We start from the raw sequence: 22,931 nt of genomic DNA, 5'->3' as shown, positions 1-22,931 counted from the left end.
GCCGGGATTTAGTCCTTTAGTTCTTTTACGTGCCAGTAAATCTACCGACACGAGGCTGACGTATTTGAGCACCTTCAAATACCACCGGGCTGAGCCAGGATCGAACCTGCCAAGTTGAGGTCAGAAAGCCAGCGCCTCAACCGTCTGAGCCACTGAGCCCGGCATAGCGAACCGAAATGGTGATTTTACTCTTCCACAATATATACAATACAAGACCAAGCTGATTGGAAATCGACCCAACTTGATGGAAATCCATTTCTAAAACTTTTTATTTTCATGTGCATTTTTTCGAGAGGGAGATATCACGAATAGTAGGTTTTGCAGGTTAAATGCAGCGGACATAGCCCAAAATATGATGTACGTGGATTAGATTCCTTATCTGTCTATATAAATAAAATCGTAACGACTGTGTGCGTGTACATTGACTATTTTGGCGAAATTTTCGTACAACTACCCGTTTAAGGGGTAATAATGACCTTCTGCTTTTTTTTGTTTAGTTTCCTGAAAGTCCTAATTTTTACGCTCCTCGCCCAAAATCCAGATTGCGGCATAATCTGCCAGACGAACAAGAAAATTTAAATTTGGCAAAATTATACTTTTTATCCTGTAACGGTCCGAAAACTTAAAGGATTTTAAAATTTTTCACTTTTTATCCCCGAAGAATATCGAAATATGGAGGCAATTTTAATGATGGTGCAGAAGTTCGGGAAGTCCTTTCACGTAACGGATGGCACAATCTCCGTTCAATTTAGAGAGATCTACAACCTTGGTCATATTACTTTTTGTCCTATCTGTATCCCTTTTACGTTTGATTTTTCTCTATTTCTCGAAGTAAAGTTGGACTTTTCACATGCATAATTCATACTTTCAATCACTTATAGGAAAGAATCATCAAACTCTACACGAAAATTGGCCCACCCAGTAGCCATATGTGAGTCAAATGCTATGTATGTAGCTGTCACATAATTATCCGAAATGTAATCCAATGTGAGATAATCTTATAAAAAAATGACCCTATTCAACGTTTCTAATTCACTCTGACCCATGATATATCTTAGGACCAGCCATTTAGGCCGCTAAATCTGGCGTCTTATGGTACAATCTTTTTGTCGATATGACATACCGTTTAGCAGCACTTAATCTGTAAATGAAGGTCTGCAATATTGTAAACATGCATATACTTTCGTATGTCGATCTATATATATTCACTGTCGATTTGTAGCGATCGAGGAAGGGTGTGTCTGCTATTGTAATCAGTACTCCCCACGCCGACTTTGACTGGCAGTAGGAATGGGGTACTTCTCGAACTCCTGTGTAACTGGCATTAGTAAGGAAGGCTTACCTTTGTAATGAATAATTCACTTCTCGATTTGACTTGCAGAAGACAAGGGAGCATGCAGTTTTGTTTAAAACTCCCCTACCCCGATTGTGTTCCGCTGTAGGCAAGAGTGCCCGTCATTATAAACAAATGTACTCATTTTAATCTGACTGGCAATAGGCATAGTGGCCTGCTATTTTGATGGAAACTCACCAACTTGGTGTTACTGGCAGTAAGCTGGCTGGCAGTAGGAAAAGGGTCCTGTCATTATAATGGTAGCTGCACAATTCAATTTAGAATGTTAGTAGGGAAGTTGCCTGCCATTATAATAAAATCTCCTTAACTGTAATCTGTCTGTAAGTAGTTAAGGGGGCCTGCCATTGTAACGAAAACTCCCCAAATCGATTGTGATCGCGCAGTAGGCAATGGGGCCTGCAGTTATAATGTAAACTACCCAAGTCGATTATGAATGGCAGTAGGCAAGTGAGCCTGCCGTTATCACCACAAATCCGTAACAAACACTTTACATTGGAAACAACGTATGGGAACCTCCCCATGCTGTTTCTCGGATAACGCTAAGAGACATGCAATTTTAAAACAACCTTACTTACTGCATGTACAGTATTTACTTCGATATTCGAATACAATGTAGAATACCGTAGTGAAGCACGGGTACATTTCCTAGTGTGTAAATAAAGATGTCTATTAGAGTGAACCAGCTTCCTAGTGCTAGAGTAATTAACTGGACGTGGCTCAAATCCCCAGCCCATCGGAAATCGAACACGGGACATTCTGAACTGGTGACCACTAATTTGACCATTCATCCAAAGTGCTAAACTATCCAAATACAACTTATTAGAGCGTGTTCACCAATTTAAGCACTGTTACTAATCTGGAAATTAATCGATCGTCGAATATACACTGGCGGAAAATGAAATCCCAACACTAAAGAGGAGTTGTGCTCGATAAACGAAATTCGGGAGGCGTGTTTGCACATCTGAAAAATGATGCCTATTCAAATTTGCGCGATGGTTGACGAAGAGCGGTGCCAGTAGCACGACGATGACCTCGAAAAACAGTTCGCTTTAAATACGCGCTGTACACTTCGTGAGCTTTAGTCGTCGTCCCGTGTTGACGTTGTGAGGTAGGTGTTAGTCAAACATGCCTTTAAGGAGACGAAAAAGGCAGTATTAGCATCTTACTGAGTTTGAGGAAGCCGTGTAATAGAGCTACGAGAAGGTAGAGATTCTTTCCACGATATTGCAGAAAGACTTGGCGGGGATGTACCCACATTTCATCGGTGTTTGTAATAATGGTCACGGGAGGGCGCTGTCTCAAGAAGACCTGGGTTCAGCCGCACACGGACCACTACAGAGAGGTAAGATCATTGTATTCGCCATATGTCTGCGGTGGACCGTAGCCATTAGAGCTTCAGTTTGCACCATAGTGACACAGTGATCTGTATGGGCTCCTCTTCTTTCTGCCGTATCGCTCCCATCTACGTCATCACTGACTTCCATCAGCGTTACCTTGCTCACTTCTGCTCCTTCCTCACACGTTACACTCTGCTGATGTGGGTATTTTTTGTCTATTTCCTATAGCTGAGCTGATGTCCACGTGCGCCACCAGCGACCGTCTCCAACGATCAAACGCTGCTCTTTAATGTAGGCCCTTAGGCCTTAAAATCTTGCTTTCCCTAGGTGCCTGCGTAAAATGTTTTGTTCCTTGTTCTCACCAAAATTTTCTCACCTTTTAATCTGCTGGCATTCCTCAGCACTATTTCCGCCATCAGGGTTGATATTAACTTAACTTTGATCGGTCTCCTACCCTTCACTTTCCCCACTCTACGTACATCGTCTATGTCCATCTCACTAAAGTATATCTTCATTTTACTTTGTGTTACTTCTACCACTTTAAATACTATTGCTTTCGTTGTCTCCTTCCGGCACACCTTAAATAAAAACGTTTTTCCTCCTGAGCTCTAGGTTGGTCCTGTTTTCAGACCACTTTACTTGACTCAGTTCCTCCTCTAAATCCTTGACTTTGGTCTTCAGTCGTTCTACTTCCTCCGTGTTATGAGCCACTCTCTCTTCCATCGCATTCATCTCCTCTTTAACACACTGTTTTAACTCTTGTATTTCCTTATTTATTTCCTTGGCTTGTTCTCTAATTAAGTCTCTTGTTTGCTCATCCTGACATGCTTCTTTGATCAGTTCCTTAATCATTTCGAATTCTTCCCATCCGATTGCACCAACTGGTCCAGGCCCCGGGTTTATAATAGCTCAACTCCACCAATTTCCAATAAAATTGCTATCATTGCGGATACCAACAAGGTTACCAATACACCCTCTCCTCTCACTTTTTCACATTTCACTCCTCCAATCCACCTTCCTATAGCTGCCCTGTACTGCACTAGTGAATCGCCCATATTCAGCACTCTACTCAGCACATCCGCTCACTCCACTGTCTCACCCACAACTGCACAGCGATCTGTAAGAAATCGATTACTTGAGAGACAGGACGAGCCAGACGTCCTGTAATGTTCATGCCACTAACTCCAAATCTCTGCTATCTTCGACTTCAGTTGTGTCAAGCTACATCTCATTGGAGGGCTGAGTGGAGGTTTGTTGTGTTCTCAGATAAGAGCCGCTTCTCTCTTGGTGCCAGCGATGGCCGTAGTTTGGCAGTAAGGAGGGCAGATGATCGCTTGGAACCAAGTTGTCCATGCCACCGACACACCAGGAGTTATGGTCTGGGGAGCGATTTCCTTTGGCAGCAGGAGCACTTTCGTCTTTATTCCAAGAAACGCGATAGAGGATTTGTACGTCAGATCATTGAACCGGTTGTGCTGCCATTCATTCGCAATATTCAAGGGAAAGATTTCTCCCCGGACAACGTTCGTCCTTCTGTCACCGAAAGTGCTCTACAGAATGTCGATCAGTAATCTTGGCCTGCAAGATCACCGGACCTTCCGCACATTGAGCACGTATGGGACATGTGGGGACGACAAATCCAGCGTCATCCAATACCAGCTTTAACCGTTGTTGATTTGACTGACCAAGTGCAACAGGCATGGAACTTTGACCCACAAAATGACATTACAGCACCTGCACGACACAATGCATTAACATTTATATGCTTGCATTTAAAATCATGGTGATTACAGCGATTATTAACGTACCATGTCACATGTCTTCTTGCCCTTACTTGAACCTGTGATCTGGAGACTTTAATCACATAAATATGTTACCTAGACAAGTGCTAGCCTTAATTGCATTCCTTTAAACGTGTTCTTGATGTTGGGATTTCAATTTTCACGAATGTACTATTCCCTTAAGAAATCTCCTAAAATGCACTTGATGTGGTGGGTGGGAAGATGTTAACTGCCCCCCCCCCCCCGAACCCCACCCCAACCCCATCCCCAGGAAATGCCACACCATTTAATCGTCACCACAGCTTACTCGACTAATTTTTAGCAAACTGTCTGATGAATGAACGTCTTTTCTCGTGTCTGCCGGAAGCTTCTACGAGCAGTAAAACATTTCACTTTACATGACAACCTTATAGTGTGTAATTCCAGAGACCATTTCTACTTTTATTTATAGAAGCTATTCGTATAAAGGGTATGATTTCTATGTTACAGCGTAAATAAATAAGCAAATACATGAATAATTACTGTAGAGCTTAGGCATACTAACAATTTTAGTATATTTACCCTGATTTCCTATCACATTAAATTATTTCTGAAAGTAAAAATAATTTTCTTGTACGCTAATGATTCTAATTGTTATAAACTTAACGTTTAAGCCGTCTTAGAATTTGATATTTGTATTTTATTAAAGATTCAGCACCTTTCTTGTAAGCTTACAACGAAAGTTCGTCGCAACTTTGATTATAATTTTAAATCACAGATGGTTTCCTTAACATTTCCTTTGTTTTATAAAATATCTTTTGAACCTACCGTGTTAGGTACAGATTACTATGGTTCTCACTTTCTGCTACGTGGCATCTTGAAAGAGGATTGTATTTAAATTATTCAGGTTATGACATATTCATCATAAATGAAGGTATTAGTACTTTAGATTATGAACTCAATTTCATCTGGTTTTACGTCCCACTAACTACATTTTATGGTTTTCGGAGACGCCAGTTCCTTCTATTTTCGGATGTATCCTTTATGCCCTGCTATTTTGTATTTATTGACAATGAACTCCGTCGATTCTAACTTTTCCTCATGTTTGTTTTAGGATGAGCGAGATCTTCCAACTACGTCAATTAACTATCAGGCTACATCGAGATAGTATTTTCCAGTTAAGCCCTATCGGCAGAGAACAGACAAAGCTACTCAAGACGTTACAAGGTTTCACAAGAAAAGTAAGTATAACCAAGTATTTATTCTTGAGGGAATGTCGTCTGCAATGCTGTTCATGAGCTATCAGACAGATGACTGGAAGGAAATAAAAGGTCCAATTATATGGTAGAAGCCGTCTGAGAAATTGATATTTGTATTTTATTAAAGATTTAGCACCTTTCTTGTAAGCTTTGTTTTATGAAATAAATTGTGAACTACACCAATTAACTATCAGGCTACATCGAGATACTATTTTCCAGTTAAGCCCCATGGGTAGGTTTTAGGGCCAATACTGTTTCTAAGTCCCTGAATTGACTGGGGGTTTATACGAAACCGAAACTGTGATTTTGACTCCCACAAAATATACGCAACCAAACTTAATTGAAATCTACCAGTTTTCATGGAAGTGCTTAGCTACGGTATTCTACATTGTATAGGAATATCGAAGTAAATTACTGTACATGAAGTAAATAAGATTTTTTTAATATTACATGTCTCATAGCGTTATCCGAGAAACAGCATGGGGAGGTCCCCATACGTTGTTTCCAATGTAAAGTGTGAGTTGCGGAGTTGCGATGATAACGGCAGACTTACTTGCCTACTGACATTCACGACCGTGTGTCTGTACATGACTATTTTGGCCAAATTTCCGTACAATTATCCGTTTCAGGAGTAGGCCTAATAATGACCATCCCCAATTTTATAGCTTTGGTGTCTGTTAGTCTGTTTGTTTGCTTGTTTGTTTGTTTGTTTATCTGTAACTTAAAAACTACTGGATATATTTCTACCAAAATTTATATTTAGAATCTACCTGTACTTGGGTAGGTTTTAGGGCCAATATTGTTTCTATATCTCTGAACTGACTGGGGGTTTATGCGAAACCGTACCCGTGATTTTGCACTCCCACAAAATATACACAACCAAACGTAATGGAAATCTACCTGCTTTAATGGAAATCAATTTCTGACCTCTTTTCTCATATGCATAATTTCGATACGAGGATTAATAACGGACATATCATTAACGGGCCGTTTTTTGGTACAAGCCCCACCAGACTTAACTTAAGAGCGGGTGCCTATTTCTTATAACTTGAAAACTACTAGAGATATTTCAAACAAACTTCATATTTAGTATCCACCTGTCCAAAGGTAAATTTTCAGGTCAATACCATGTCAAATTTCCCGAATGGACTGGGGGTTTATAGGGAACCGAAACAATGATTTTACTCTCCCACAATATATACAAGACCAGCCTGACTGTAAATCGACCAATCTTGATGGAAATCTATTTCTAAAACTTGTTTCTATGTACATTTTTTCGATAGGGGTATTAATCAGGGAGACATCATGAACAGTCAGTTTTTCAGGCTAAGTCCAGCGGACATAGCCCAAAAGGTGTTGTACGTGGAGCAGATTCCTTATCTATCTATATAAATAAAATCCTAAAGACCGTGTGTCAGTGGATTGACTATTTTGGTGAAATGTTCGTATAGCTATCCGTTTAAGGCGTAATAATGACCATCTGCATATTTTTAGCTACAGTTTCCTGAATGTCCTGAATTTAACCCCCCCCCCCCCCCCCGCCGGCTCTAAATCAAGATTGCGGCACAATCTGCCAGATGAGCTAGAAAATTGAAATTAGGCAAAATTATACGTTTTAACCTGTAACTGACGGAAAACTTCCAAGATCTTTAAATTTTTCGTTTTTTATCCCCGAAGATTATCGAAATATGGAGGCAATTTTAATGTTGGTGCAGACCTTCATGGCTAAACGGTAAGTCTTATAACAAAATGGATGGCACAATCTCCGTTCAATTTGGAGTGATCTACAACTTTGATCGTATGCCTTTTTGTCGTCCCTCTTCTCCTTGTACGTTAGATTTGGCCGTATTTCTCGATTGTTTGTAAATTTTGAGCTTTTTACAGGTTTATTACTTAGCTTGACACACTTATATGAAAGATAGAGTAATCGAATTTGTCATGCACATTGACACGACCAATGGCTATATGCGAACCAAATTTCATGATTCTAGCTTCCACAAGAGTATGTGAAAAATAATGTGAAATGTTAAAAATGTATCCAAATTTCACCCCATTCAAAGATCGCAACTCAATCGAACCCATAAATATAGGAGATACAAGAAAATACATATAGAACGATAAAAGGGGTGTCTGAAGGTGCAAACCGTTTGTTGATATGATGTACTGTGTAGGAGCAATAAATCTCGAAATGAAGGTCTGCATTTAAACACGTGCTCTTGCCTATCTGTCATCTTTTTCTATATAAATAAAATCGTAACGACCGTGTGTCTGTACATCGACTGTTTTTACGGATGTTTCGGAGGAAAGTTAGTTATTTAGGGTTGGTTCAGATGTCACTTTGTTAGGTTAATTGTGACCTGGTGGTATAAGTATTCATGTCATTAAGATCTCTTGCTATGAGAGGACGGAAATGCCTTGCTAGAACTTCGAACTGGGATGTTCCCCGTCGTCTAATTAGAAAGATCTTTGAGGAAAGCTACGACTTGATGGCTCATGACTGTGTTCTTGAATCTAACAGGGGTCTGTTAGATAAAAGAATGAAAATCGCTGAGAGTAATCATTGATGGCCTGAATGAAAGAATGTTAAAGGCACATCATAGGAATAATTATCAGTCTTCATGAGTGAATCTCAGACACGAATACTGAAAGTTTTTTAAAAATTTACTCAAGAAAGGGCACCTGAGACAAGGCTCTTAATGGTGCAATACAAAGATTAAATATTGGCAAAGTTTACAAAATATTTACAGTACAATAATACCTTATTTCTAAATACGTTACAGTCTTAGAGAAGAGGAAACCTTTACAAATATATAAGACCACTGTACATTACTTGGTTTGTAAGATTCACTGCTCATTTTCTTTTGTCCATTGATTATTTATGTTTTGGTTAGATTTTGAAATTGTTGTTACCTGTTGTGTATGTTTAGGTAGAGCATTGAACACCTTCACACAGTAGTGCCATAAGGAGTTACAACCACATTTACTGGTTTTTACAAATTCTGTATGGACTTTCTCTGCTCCTCGAGTGTTATATGAGTGTATATCAGAATTTATGATACAGCGAGTGTTTGTATGAACCAAATTTGCTTAATTTTATATACCACCATAGCTGAAACTCTATCACGTAACATGTGGAGTGGTAGAAGTCTGCATTTCTTATACAAATAATCCGTAGGTGTTAAGGGCGGTAAATTATGAAGTATTTTAGTGCTCCTTTTTGTAAAATGGCAACTTTCTCAAATAGTTCCTTGTTGCAACATCTCCAAACACGAATCATGTAAGTCCGGTGACTTGCAATGAGAGCATGATAAATAGATTTTAAAAACTTTTAGTTGAATTCATATCTTAGTTTTGAAGCACTCCACTTGCTGGAGTTATTTTGTTTTGCATATATTCTTAACTTACATTTCATCTATTTTTAAACCTAGGAATTTAGCAAATTGTACTCTTAGTAAAGGATGATCGAAAAATGTTAATGTAAGATCAAGAGGAGTTGCACATGAAGGCTTGTAAAAAATGATGTAGTTGGTCTTGCTAAGATTGATGGATAGTCTATTGTTTAAAATCCAAGTTTGTAAAAAGCTAATTTCATACTGCATTTTACCTCAAGTTCTTTAGGTGAAGTACCGACATTAAAAATATTTGTATCATCTGCAAAAAGAAATTTTTCTTGTAATTTTTGGGGGCCTCTATGATTCACAAATATTAGAAATAAAATTGGAGCCAGTACTGAGCCCTGAGGAATTGCAATTGATATAGGAAGTGATAAACGCTTTGCATTTTCATATGAAACGAACTGTGATCGATCACAGAGATAATCCTTAAACCAGTTCATCGCTATATCCCTTACTCCTGCTTTTTCCAGTTTTCTGATCATGATCTCGTGATCAGCTGTGTCAAAGGCTTTTCTTACGTCTATAAATAATCCAGGAGCTAATTTTCGTGAATCAAGAGCTTCCTGCAGACTAATGATAATATTCTCAAAAGCATTGCATGTGGTGGAATTTGTAATAAAGCCATATTGATACTTATAAAAGTAATAATCATACTTTAACAATTTTTCTAGTATTTTGACTAAAATGGCAACGATAGAGATCAATCTGTAGTTGTTTATGTCTAATTTACCTCATCCCATATGGATAGGTAAAACTTCGGAAATTTTTAACAATGGAAGGACTGTACCTTCAGCCAACGATTTGTTAATAAATGCAGGGATGTGTGAAACTAATTCGATTGATAACTGTTTGAGAATTGTGTTGCTTAAACCATAACAATCACAACTACAGGATTGTTTAGTTCTTTTGTCTTACATGCTACTTCATTGTTGTTAGTTGGATACAAGAGTAAAGAATTTCTTGCGCTGTGTAATAACTATGTGGATTACTGGTATTGGTTGTAAGTAAATTAACATCTATATCCTGACAAATATTGGTAAATTGTTCATTTAATATTGTTGAAATATCACAGGGGTTGGTTATATATTATTATTAATTTTTAGTTGATAATTTAATATTTATTGTTGCTGTTTGTTGTTTGAAGTATCTCGTTAACTAATTTTCAGGAATTCTTACTAGAAACCAACCTGTTACAACTTCTCATTTAAGTTTAGTGACCTTAATACAGAGTATTTTATATTCATCTTTTAGATATTCTTAGATATTCTGGCATCCCCTTCCAAACCTATAATGCTTTCTCTTTATAGACATCCTGAGATTTTATGTCTTGATTCAGTTATTTTCTTAACACTTGGATATGCAGGCTTCTGCTAAGAGATTAGTTAACTTATTAACAGAGTTTCAGAGTTGTCATTAGAATCAAATATCAAAGGATTTTTAGATAAATGTTTCCTGGTGCTTTTAATGTCTATTTTTAGGGTGTGTGTTGTGGAATATTTAAAAATACCACTACTATCTCTTACTGGATGTCAAGATCACAGACCAGTACATTGTGATCACTGAAGTCACTGTCAACATTATACACAACTTTTTACAGGGTGCATTAATATAAATATGATCCAGAAGTGTAGAACTCTTTTCTGTCACTCCAGTTGGATATATATTATTACATGGCCTTTGGCCTGCTCCCACTTCACCTACTTTACTCAACTCAATAGACTGCTGACTTTGTGATATTTTATCAATATTAAAATCCCCAATTATAACACATAAATGCCTACAATTCTTGTTCCATATTTCTTCAAGTTCACTTAGAAAGGACTTACCGAATTTATAATGTGGGTTATAGCAAGCTAAAATAAGTATTTCCCTTTGAAGCCAACTGATTTCTATTAATAGTATATTGTACGATTTACGAATACAGTTAACTGACAATAATTCTTTAGCTTGTTGCTCTGATTTAATATGGATAAGAATTCCACCTCCCCTACTGTAATTTCTAGAGCAAAACTAACTGTCAAAGTTATTCAGCATAAAGTATTTGTCTTCTTCAGGATATAGCCATGTGTCCACAATTATAACATCAGGCGCTTGCGTTTGTTTTATTAGAGTGCACAGTTCTAGCCACTTACTACGAAGACTGAGCATTAACATACAGAATACGAGTACTATGAATTTTCTGTTTTAGTTCTCCTAGATCATTTAACTGAATCTCTAAATCATCTAAGTTACCTATGGTATTCATCTTTAGACAATTAATGCCGCTGGACTAAGAAAAACATAAGCTAGTTATGCCAATTCTAATTTTAAGATGTCCTCTATGCTCCGTATGGTTACTACCTGTGAGATGTCATCTTTCCTAGCAAATATTTTCCTTTCTCTGGACCATATATACTTAAATCCTCTCGTTCTAAGGTCCTTTGCTCTCTTCAAGAATTGCTTTGCTTTGCGAATTAAGTGTTCGTTTATATAGATCAGCTGGTCCACAGCATTAATACCAATAGCCCGACATGAAATTCGTGGACTTCTTTCCTTGACGTCCTCTTGCATCTATTCACAAACTTTACAACTATCGGCTTTGGTAACGCTGGGTTTCTGAAGGGTAACCTATGCGCAACATCAATATCATTTTTATTTGCGTCACATCCGATCACCGCACCTATGCTACTGATAATACTGTAAACATCTTCATTATGTAATTCCGGCACACTATGGATTTCCACGTTGTTCCGTCTCATATATTGATTGATTGATTGATTGATTGATTGATTGATTGATTGATTGATTGATTGATTGATTGATTGATTGATTGATTGATTGATTGATTGATTGATTGATTGATTGATTGATTGATTGATTGATTGATTGATTGATTGATTGATTGATTGATTGATTCAACCTCTTCGTGTGAATTGAAATTCAGCACGTCTTATTGTTGTTGCAACTCACAAATCTTTTGATCTCTTTGACTAAGTTCTGTTTTTAAATCATTAAATAATGTTATTGTTAAAGTCTATACTTTCAGTTAACCCATTCCAGTCTGGGCCTTAATATCCGTAACAAACGTTCTGGACTGGACATTTTTAAGGATCTTTAAAACATTATATCTCTGTAACTGTAGTAGATATTGGCATGATTCTTTTTTCTTTGTGCTTGTTTGAGAATTTAATTTTCAAAAACGCTCTTTGTATCATGGCAACTATAACTTGAGATTTTAAAATTGTTTACATATTATACCATGTTTTGCGAATGGAAGAAAAGTCTGACGGATAACTAAGCAAGTACAGTTTTCTGAAATACAGTTATATTTACCCTATTTCACTAATATAAAATGTGCATTGCAATTACAAAACAACAACAATAATGAGTACGATATGAAAACAATAATTTTTCAATAATAATAATAATAATAATAATAATAATAATTACAATGACGAAAATGGGAGCTCTTACGAAATTTTATTTTAATTGATAAATTTTGTTAAAACTTACTCAAATGTAAAATTATTGTTCCATTTACCACAAAATACTTCTGAGCAGGAGAAAATAAGTCATCTAAACAGACAACTTTACGAATATGTAGACAATCTTACGTATTCACGCAAATATGAAATACGCGGGAACATGCGCTAGGCCGTAAAACGATCACCAATCATAATGAAATGCAAGAAGTTGTTTCGAATTCATATGTCAATAATATGTTCATTTGCGCATAAACTTATAATATATCATAAAATATCGAAAATATCACTTTCGTCAAGCACATGTTCGCCGCGAGAAACCATGTCTTAGAGCTCACTGAGTGACAGCATCTACTGATGCATGCAGTTCAAAAATATCGTAAATTCTCTCTGACTTTGACATATAATACTGCTATCTGCTTAAATACTCTCGTAACTAATACATGAAGAAACACGATGTAACCACCAGAATGCGTCCATAGCTCGTTCTCGATTTTTAGCGAATTGTCAAACCTTACTACGGGCTATGCCCGCAGCGCGTCCTGAACGTAATTTCGGCCGCTGCGAGCTTAGACCGGAAAGAGTTAACTTAGCAATCACTTTTTCAACTAGACGTACCAAAACGGCATCTAAGAATTTAGAGTTACTCATAACTCGAATTATCTCTTTTGTTAGGTCAGATGAATCAGCCCCCTGAGGATATACTTTTGCAGGTGAGAGCAGCAGGTATTTGACCGGCCGAAGAGCCTGGACTTGTGTTGAAAGCATGTCGTTATGAAGGTGTGTCCTTTGTCGGCGACAAGCGAAAGTTTTATCTCGGCTGAGTGGTAACTGTGGTCTGCTGTAAACAGAATAGAGAACCATTCCGCGTTATGAATTGGAGGGAGAGGAGTACGAGCCGGCCAGATGTAGGGCCCTGTCTCAAACCTAGTCTGATTATTGTTTTGTATTGCATATCCCCGAACGTGTTGGTAATTAATTTTCTTAGAATGCGAAATATTTCCTACTATTTATGTCATCTAAGTGGGCGATTGATTTCGAGGACAGTTGACGCCCCACAGCGCCCTAAGCATGTATTTCCGGACTTTTCCCTCTTGAAATATGATCAGATTGCCGTTCCACAATGTGTTCGGCGATCTCTGAAACACTGCGCACGCGTAGACTCATATCAACAACATACTGTACACTACAAGATATTCCCTAGCACTTTATTTTCATAATCGATACATTGCAGGTCAGTTTTTACTCACTTTTGCGCTACTAATTATTTTTCGAATGTTAAAGTACTTGTGCGTTCGGCTTAAAGGAACCAGAGTTTCATTCCCGACTAGGTTGGAATTTTACCTGCATCTGGTTAATTCCCCTGACTCGGAGTTGGATTTTTGCATTTGTCTTAATACACACCTTTTCTTCCACGCACAACACAAAACACCCCACTACAAGAGCACGTAATAGTGAATACGTCCCTCGACATAGGTTTGGCATCAAGGAGGGCATCTGACCGCACCCATGACCCCCATCAGGATGTAGAGGAAAGGGGTAGAAGAAGATGAAGAAATTTATTTGTCAAAGGAATAACCTTAATTCTCGTTTGTTTACATAATAGAAATACCCTGCCACGCAAAATATTTTGTAAATAAACTATTTTTCGAATTATGAGGAAAACCATGGGTGATGCTATGGAAAGTAAACCTATGACAAAGTGGGACCTAGCAAGTGATGAACATGGAGATTTGCAAATATTATTTTGAAGTAGTAGAGATCAGGTTGAAAAGTAAAGAATATAAACGGAAAATGTTTTCATTTTATTCTTACCCACGAATGTGTGCCTTGCTCCTTAACCAAACATTCCTTGGTACAAATTCTAGAAGAATCCGTAGCACATTCAGCCAAGACCGACTGTAATATCTTAGACTGTAATACCAGAACCGAAACTGTGAAGGTCGTGGGGAACCAGTTGCTGAGTTTTCTAGGTTTTTTCTTAAGGTTAAATTTTCCCAGCAACAACAAGTTGAAATATGAATTTCGTAGAAAATAACCCTACACTGCATGAATTTATTTACACCCACAACTCTAACGTGAAAATATTATTGCTTGTTGCTTGTTGTTTTAAGGGGCCTAACATCGAAGGTCATCGGCCCGAAAATATTATTAGAGGGAGATTAGATATGTAACATCACATTGACAACATATTTTTGATGTATTTCATCATACTGGTGGGCAAAAAGGGAAAAATTCAGGAATGTGCAAAAACGCTACATCATGCATTGAAGGCTACTAATGTACAAATGTAACCCAGTATAGTATATGAGCAGAATTATTGTTTATTACTTTTAATAACATATAAAACTAATAAAATTATTTTTGAACAATTAAAAGAGATTTATTACAATGAAGGAATTGGAAAATAATAGCTTGCTCAAATGGATAGGTCATATCCGCAGTTCAACTGATGTGATAGTCTTTGAAACAATGTGCATTCTTTTTCAAACGCAGTGCTGCTCGGTCATGGCCATCCATCAACGGCTGCTAATTTCAGATGACCACCAGCCATAAAACATAGATTGCATGGTTGCTGGGTAACATTGATTGGCCATCCATCCGTACTTCATATCACAGCCTGCACGGTTGCTATGTAACATTGTCTGGCCATCCATCCATAATTTACATCACAGCTTGCACGGTTGCTAGGTAACAATGTCTGGCCATGCATCCACACCTTACATCACAGACTGCACGATTACTAGGTGACATTGTCTGACCATCCATCCATACCTTACATCACAGCCTGCAGAGTTGCTATGGTTACACTTTTGTCAGGCTACCTTCCGTAACGCATATTTTCAAATGATTCCCCCGATATAAGACATTTATGTCAAAAGGAATTACGAATGTATTTGATAAAGTTAAACAAATCCATGTTGAGAAAACGCAATATAAATTACAATAAATATGATTATTATTATTATTATTATTATTATTATTATTATTATTATTATTATTATTATTATTATTATTATCATTATTATGACTTAAATCTTGCAGCATTAATGAAATAATCATCAATAGAACACTATCAATAAGTAGGGCCTACTTCAAGTCATTGCTGCCCGTAACCTTCAAACATGCATCTGAAAATAAATGCCTTAGCTGCATGATGTAGCAAAAACGCTACACTATATTTCACGACGTTTTAGTAACAAATACTGTAAATTAAACATTATTAGACATTTATGCTAAAAGATAAGGATATTGTGGATAGTGCAATATTTTTGTTAAACTTCAATCGTCAGCGAATCACCTAGAATTATATTTCAATGCTACTCATGCATGTACAGCCGCCATGACACATGTCCAACTGCCACAGGCTAAGATAATATAGCACATAGATGGAGAAAATCATTGCCCTTATCCCCCTGTAGCATAATTTCTGGAAGTACAGATTTCAAAGATATTATGTACATAACTAGGTTTGCCATCTTTTAGCATATTACTGGACTAAAAGAAGAAGAATATTATGTAGCGAAAACGCTACACTATGTAGTGTAGGGTTAAATGTATCAAAATTACCAATAAGGTGGTTAGTAAAGATTGCATTGTTTAGGTTAATTCAGTACCTTCGCATTGTTTACAGTATGAATAACATAACACTGACATAATGAAACTTGTAAGTAAATAAATACTACATGCAACAGACTAATTCTCTAAAAATACAGCTCTACCTAAATAATCAGTTACAAAAGTAATAAGATAGAATTACTACATAACAATGTAAAGTAATGAGAGTATAGAGTTATATGTATTTGCATAGGTCAAAAAATGCGAAGAGAGTATGAGTTAGAGCTGTGTGTGTGTGTCAGACATTAGCGAATTTTCATTCATTCTATGACATGTGCTAGATATCATAATAACTTTCCAAAATCTCAAAAACAGCTGCTTGGCGTTATTTGACCCGTACCGGTAAATTGTGTTTGAATTTCCATGTATAGTGCATGTTTACTTCATAATATACCGATGACAGAAAATGTCGATTGTTTTAAGAATAAATTTAGAAATCGGATGTTACCCTCAGAAATCATCATATCTTTATTATGTAACATCACTAATTCCACATAAAAAGTTATGATAAAATATACTTATAGCTAGCGCTACATTCTGCCTCTCGATAGCTGTGGAATAGAAGGCTTTATTGGTCAAATTTGGAGCTACATTTAATAGCATTCTCTTCTCACAATGAAGTACGATATTTTGCAACGCTGATATCTCCGTATCTATTAAGAATATCGCCATTTTACATATATCGCTGCAAAGAAGAACTCTTAAACTAAAATATTACATCAAAATAAATTTCTGTGACGTCACCCGTCAAAACAAGATGGTCGCCAAATGAATCCATCTTGGTGGGACCGCGCTCGAGCACTTCGGAACAATCAACCCGAATTTGAAAAGCGAAATTTCGTTTGCAGGCCTATATAATACCCTATTAAAAGGACTTGAAATCACTTCAGTTGGTGAAGCAGTTAGTGATGGACGTCTCTTTGAAAAAACATATTTTGTGAAATTTTCGACAAATTTTTATAATGACCTATTTTAAACCACAACAAAGCAAGCGAAAACGTTCTATTACTCTATCAATGATAAGGTAACTAAATACCAAACAATATGAGAAAAAATCAGCTCTGCAGGACGAAATACGAATTCACAGCGATCACAAGAATTATAGATTTAACATTTACTAGAAACATTCTTGTAATCGCTAAATCTTATGCTTCATTCTTCTCATATCATTACCCTGTATTTAATAAATGTTTGTTGAAACAATGCAAGATTTAAAAAATGATTTAAAAAATAATACATGAATGTACTATACAGTATGTCCCAGGAGGAATGGTCAATATTCAGAGATATGGCAAGAACGATCATTTAAAGATAAAATCTTCGAATGGACATACGCCCTATGAAGTGTTTTGCTTCAAATGATCATTTCTGCCATAACCCTGAATATTGACCATTCCTCCTCGGATAGCCTGTATAGAAATAAATAACGAATAAAAGAAATGAAGAAATACAAATGTTTTATCTTCGGCGTTTTCACGCCTTTAAAGTTAACGGCAGTGCCAGAATGAAAATGCCTCCAACGATTTTTTTTTTCAATAACAGAGTTCTACACTTCTGGGTCATATTTATATTAATACACCCTGTAAAAATTTGTATAATGTTTACAGTGACTTCATTGATCACAATGTACTGGTCTGTGATCTTGACATTCCAGTAAAAGTTAGTAGTAGTATTTTTAAGTATTCCACAACACACACCCTAAAAATAGACATTAAAGACACCAGGAATCTTCTATATGATGTGACCGTACCGGCACAATTAGTATTTATTTCAAATGATATGCTTGGTAAGGAAGCTGGCAGCAAGCTTTCTTTGTGTGGATGCTGGGGGTATCGTCAGGTTGCGCAATACGAAGCCCGCCAGAGAGGCGCCTTCACCCGCCCACTGGGTGGCTTAAGGAATCCCCGAGCCAGGCACACGTCATAGAAGAAGCAGGAGAAGAACACTATTTAGCGACTCCATATTGGAAAACATATGCCAGCGTACAGCGATGCCAAAGCAATCGGGCAAATTCTAATGCATTTCGGCATAAATAAGGCTTAATTAACAATACTGCACCCGTTAGAATAGTGTGCTGAATTTTGGTGGAATTATAAAGTCAGGAATTCTGGTAGAAAATACTCTCCAAGCGAAAGGCGTTGGTAAACAACTTACATAATACCCATAGCGTACGGACGCGATGGCTGAAGCCAGATGCCTTTGGGGATTCACCACCTCCCCTCCGATGTTATTAATTAATTACGGCAGATCCGCCGAACATATTCAACTCCGCATATCATAGCGTACTTGTGCATAACCAAGTCACACAGTCTAGCGTATTGCTAATTTCGACAGGCTGGTTTATCCAGGAAAGGCCAGAATCAGAGTGGGGGAAGGACACGCTAGCCACCCCTATTCCCGGTTTGGCTATAAGTGGTTGCAGTTTCTCGAGGAGGGATTAGTCAGAAACGAGCTTCAGAAGGTGGAACTACGTGCGGTCCGCGAGCAAGGTCTACCTCTTCTTTGTCTGAATAACTGACACAAATAAACGGGAGTGAAGTTTTAAAAGTGTTTTCCAGTGTGCAGTGATAGTAGGAAATGTAACTATATGACAAAGGTATTTGTGCGACATCCGATCGCGAAGTAAACCCTGAATATTTGTCAGTAAGTCGTAGGTAGTGACTGCGAAAGGGTGAGTACGTCGTGGGGGAACGAACTCTAGACGGAGAACGCTCATCGCGAGGTTGATGACTATAGCAGTAAAGGGGCTCATTTTTCGAGCAGTCTAACTTTGGGATTTGGTAAACTTTGTTTCAAAAGAAAATCAGATCGTGTGAAGAAATACTATCAGTTTAAATCCATGTAACATTGAGAGCAGGATTTCCGGAACAGATTATAACACCAAGTGAAGGGGAATGATAAGTACAGGATCTGATTTAATCGAGACAAGAAAGTAAGAAAAAGGACGGTTGATATAAGTCACGGACGTAGGAGGCGATAGACTTGGGAAGGAGGAGACCATGAGTTACAGATTGCCTGATTTAACGAAATAGACTAGCTGAGATATCCATAATAATTAGCATCACCTAACTAGCATCGCTCTAGAACGATAGAGGGGAAGTTGGATGGTGTCGAGTGATCAACAAGTGTGCAAGATTGTGTAAATATAATTGCAGTGATTTGTTTACCAGGAAGATGGATTACTCCAGCAAGGTCATCACACTCCTAGAACCAAGGACTGTACGAGCCAGCGACATGGAGTGAGCACCGATGGCAGGCCCCTGAAAACTTCGGGCGGGGGCCAGAAAACATCATAAACTGTTGAGTATTGAGCTATTTTCTTCCAATGTTAGTATTTCCCCTTGTAAATAGAGTTACTGTAAGGATAGGGTTAATGATGAGGTAATTGATAGGTTAATTACCTGGAGTGGTCGGATGACCCTTGTTTAATTTGTTTCTTTTTTGTAAGTAGATATGGGAAGGAAGTGAACCAGGAAGGATGTATAGAGTTTGGGACCCCTTTTAGAAGCTGCATGCGCATGCTATGTTATATATTTTGTCATGAGTGCTGAGAAAGATTTTGAGGGGGGAAAAATGAATAGAAATTTGGCCAGGTTAATGCCATAATTTCATCTGCGTGACTGCATAATACGAGCAGGGATTAGTAGGTGTCAGTATCATTAACATGTGCCTATACAGAAGTTAATGTGGGATAGTGACAGCACTCAATTCATAAAAGTAGAGACAGTAGTTTGTTTCGCATGCTAGTGTATAAGTTTGGCTGTAACTGAAGACGTTCGAGAAAATACGTGCGGAGGTTCAAACCTGGCCCACCCTACACATTAGCTAGGCTAATAAAGTAGATATTTTTCTAGTTGAGTTTGATCATGTCTGAATATTATTATTATTATTATTATTATTATTATTATTATTATTATTATATTTTTATGTAACTTGATCAGTGTTTTATACCGATACATTTTAAGCAACAGATTAGTGGATTATTATTATTATTATTATTATTATTATTATTATTATTATTATTATTATTATTATTATTATTATTATTATTGTTAATTTCTTAAAGTATTTTGATCGGTGATGTGATACCGATAGATCTCGAACAATAGGGTAGTATCTGACAGGTACACAATCTCGCCTCTAAGGGGAGAGATTAGGAGACATCGCTTTTTGGTAAAGGCTGACGAATGTACGATAAGGCTACAGGAAGAAATGTGTGGTTGAACTCCAGACTCCTGGCAAAATTAGGGAATTTTGCGATAATATGGCTGCTTAATTTGAAAAGTGTATTGTTGGATCATAAGGATAGTATGAGTTGATTTGAGCAGGTGTACCCTGCATTAGCTCAATTGTATGGGTTTATCGGGCCCGTGACTGCCGCTTTTGTGCGCGCTAAATGTCCTTTCGCCCGTGTTGTGGAAGGGAGCTTTGACAAGCAGTAAGTTATTGCCCGAGGAGGCAGGTCAGAGCGAGATGCAGCTGAGAGAACTTGCCTCGCCAGAGAATGTGTCTTTTAAAACGTTGCAGTTTTCTGTGAGAAGAGGGACAGAATATTGATGTAACCACCACACCCAGTCCGTGAGCCATGACCCGAAAGCAATGTAGAATATTATTACGACTGTCAATGACATGATTAGGTTAATTAGGGTTTTTATTTCAGTGTCCCTGATGGAGACGACCAGAGTCTCAGGTTCGAACCTCAATAGAGCACAGAAGAGACCGATAGCTTGCTCAAGTAGCGGGCGCTACGAGATGAAATACAGCCATTTATACTTTGTGTTGTTGTATAATGTGTGATCTTGTTTTATGTTATGTGCTGTTCTGGGCGAGTTTAGACTTCGTGAAATTTCACTGGTAGTTGTTGGAAGTGACGGGTTCGTTGTCGAACCTGTGTTCGTGTGATTTTCATTTCATTTGTCTTCCAATTGGTGGAGACGCGCAATATTATTGTCTTTTCCATGGTTTACGTAAACATATGTTTATTTCTCCAGTATACTTTTTATTCACGTATAGATATTTGGTGGCGGTAGATATTAGATAAAATGACCACTCCGGGGTAGTTGAATTAGTGTAAGTAAATTTTAACTTCATGATATGGGATTCGGTCCCAGGGAATACTGATATTTGGAGGAAAATGGTTCGAATTGTAACTGTAAATAGGTAATCTGTGTTATATTTTGTTTGTGTAACACTCAACAGTTTTTGATATCCAACGGGAGATAGACAGACAAAACCGATGGTATGAACGTAGTATGTCATCGAGATTGGTCATCACTCGGGGATGTATATTTTTCTGTGTATGTCAAATCAGGTATCCATCAGCTTGTTAGTTTGGATGGAAGTATTCTTGCATTTGAAATATCCTTAGGAACTGTGGTCATCCACATAAATATTCTTATGGAATGTGGATGAAGTTTAACTGATGGATGGTAGCACGGATTTTACCGTTGCTAAGTATTTGAATTCAACTTGTCAATTTATATTAATTTACCAGGGATGTCATAGTGTATGTGTATATTTCAACGAGCGCCTTAGTAAATTTGGAAAACTTATTTGTGCTTATTCTTTGCCGAAAAACGAGCATCCAAAAATCCTCTTCCGTTCATTGTAGGCCTTTAAGGTAGTATATGTTTGATAGCCTCTATTTGCCGCGAACGTTCTTCGGCCCTGAGGAGTCCGTGTTCAGACCTCAGGAACGGGAGAGTAGCTCTGATCTAGCTGAGTCGAATGGTCGATAACTCTTCATGTGAGTGGATTAAGTATACAATCCCAATGAGGAGAAATCGGCACAGACCAAAAAGATACCTTGACTATCGACTTCCGTGGAGCATGGTCCCATGTGTTCGTGACCCGAAAGGGTTGGTTTGTTGTCACATGGTCCCATGAGTCATGGGGGACGGTGGGAAAGGTCCCATATGGCGCCCTCCGTGTTGGCATTTTCGGCATTTTCGGCATTTGCATGTAGGCATTTTCGGCATTTTTCGGTTGGTATTTTCGGATTTTAATGTTTTCTTTTATTGGGCGCATGGCACATATGCCTAAGTTAAAACGGATAGGAATGGCCAATTATGACAAGGAACTGATTTAGTTCATACTTGGATGCACGTAATTGGACCAGTAGTTAAATCTGAATGACTAAGTAAATAATAAATGTTAATTTGAGGAAATTTTCGGTATGTCGTGGTTATTATTATTATTATTATTATCATGGCAATAACCATGACGGTCATTCAAAGCAATGGACGTACCCGGAAGGTAAATAAGGATTCAATCGAGTCCAGGAAACGATGAAATGATTTTCCAGAATCTGGGGAAAAATGAATATCGATACCCTTCAGGTAATCGTATTCGCGGGTATGAGTCGGAAGGTACTGTTTGATGTAGGCCTCATTGCTAGTAGTGAAGGTTATTTACGTATTAAGGTAGATTTCTCGTGATTTAGCAAGGGTAACCTCAGGCCCTTGAGCTGATTATGAAATGGCAATAAATTAGGTTTCAGACGGAAAGTCTTGGGACGGTATGACCTATTGTATCGGGTGTATCTGCCTCAATGCTTGACGGATGACCTGCTTTATTGGCATATACCACCTGTGTTGGTAATTTAATGCGCGCGTCATTAATTTATTCAAAATTGTTTATTGATGAAAAAGGCTATGTTTTTAAAACCTGGTTATGCACTCGGTGAAATAGGGGTGTACAGGTTAGGCAACTTCTAGTTCGCCGTATTTGAGGCGATGTTTTGGAATT

General features: G+C 37.7%; 1 protein-coding gene across 3 annotated transcripts in view; it reads left to right on the top strand.

Annotated features, from left to right (window-relative positions):
* Positions 1–22,931, top strand: part of LOC136858165 (cytochrome P450 4C1) — a 140,405-nt gene that overhangs the window by 73,096 nt on the left and 44,378 nt on the right. For all 3 annotated transcript variants that reach the window (XR_010858611.2, XM_067137507.2, XM_067137506.2), the window contains exon 6: positions 5,566–5,692. Coding sequence is in view for 2 of the 3 variants with exons in the window: in XM_067137507.2 (XP_066993608.2) it covers positions 5,566–5,692 (127 nt within the window). In the remaining variant the exon portion in view is untranslated. The remainder of the gene's footprint in view (positions 1–5,565; positions 5,693–22,931) is intronic.

This window comes from Anabrus simplex, chromosome 1, assembly GCF_040414725.1.
Source record: "Anabrus simplex isolate iqAnaSimp1 chromosome 1, ASM4041472v1, whole genome shotgun sequence".
Classification (NCBI taxonomy): Eukaryota; Metazoa; Arthropoda; class Insecta; order Orthoptera; family Tettigoniidae; genus Anabrus; species Anabrus simplex.
This window is presented reverse-complemented; position numbering and strand designations above follow the sequence as displayed.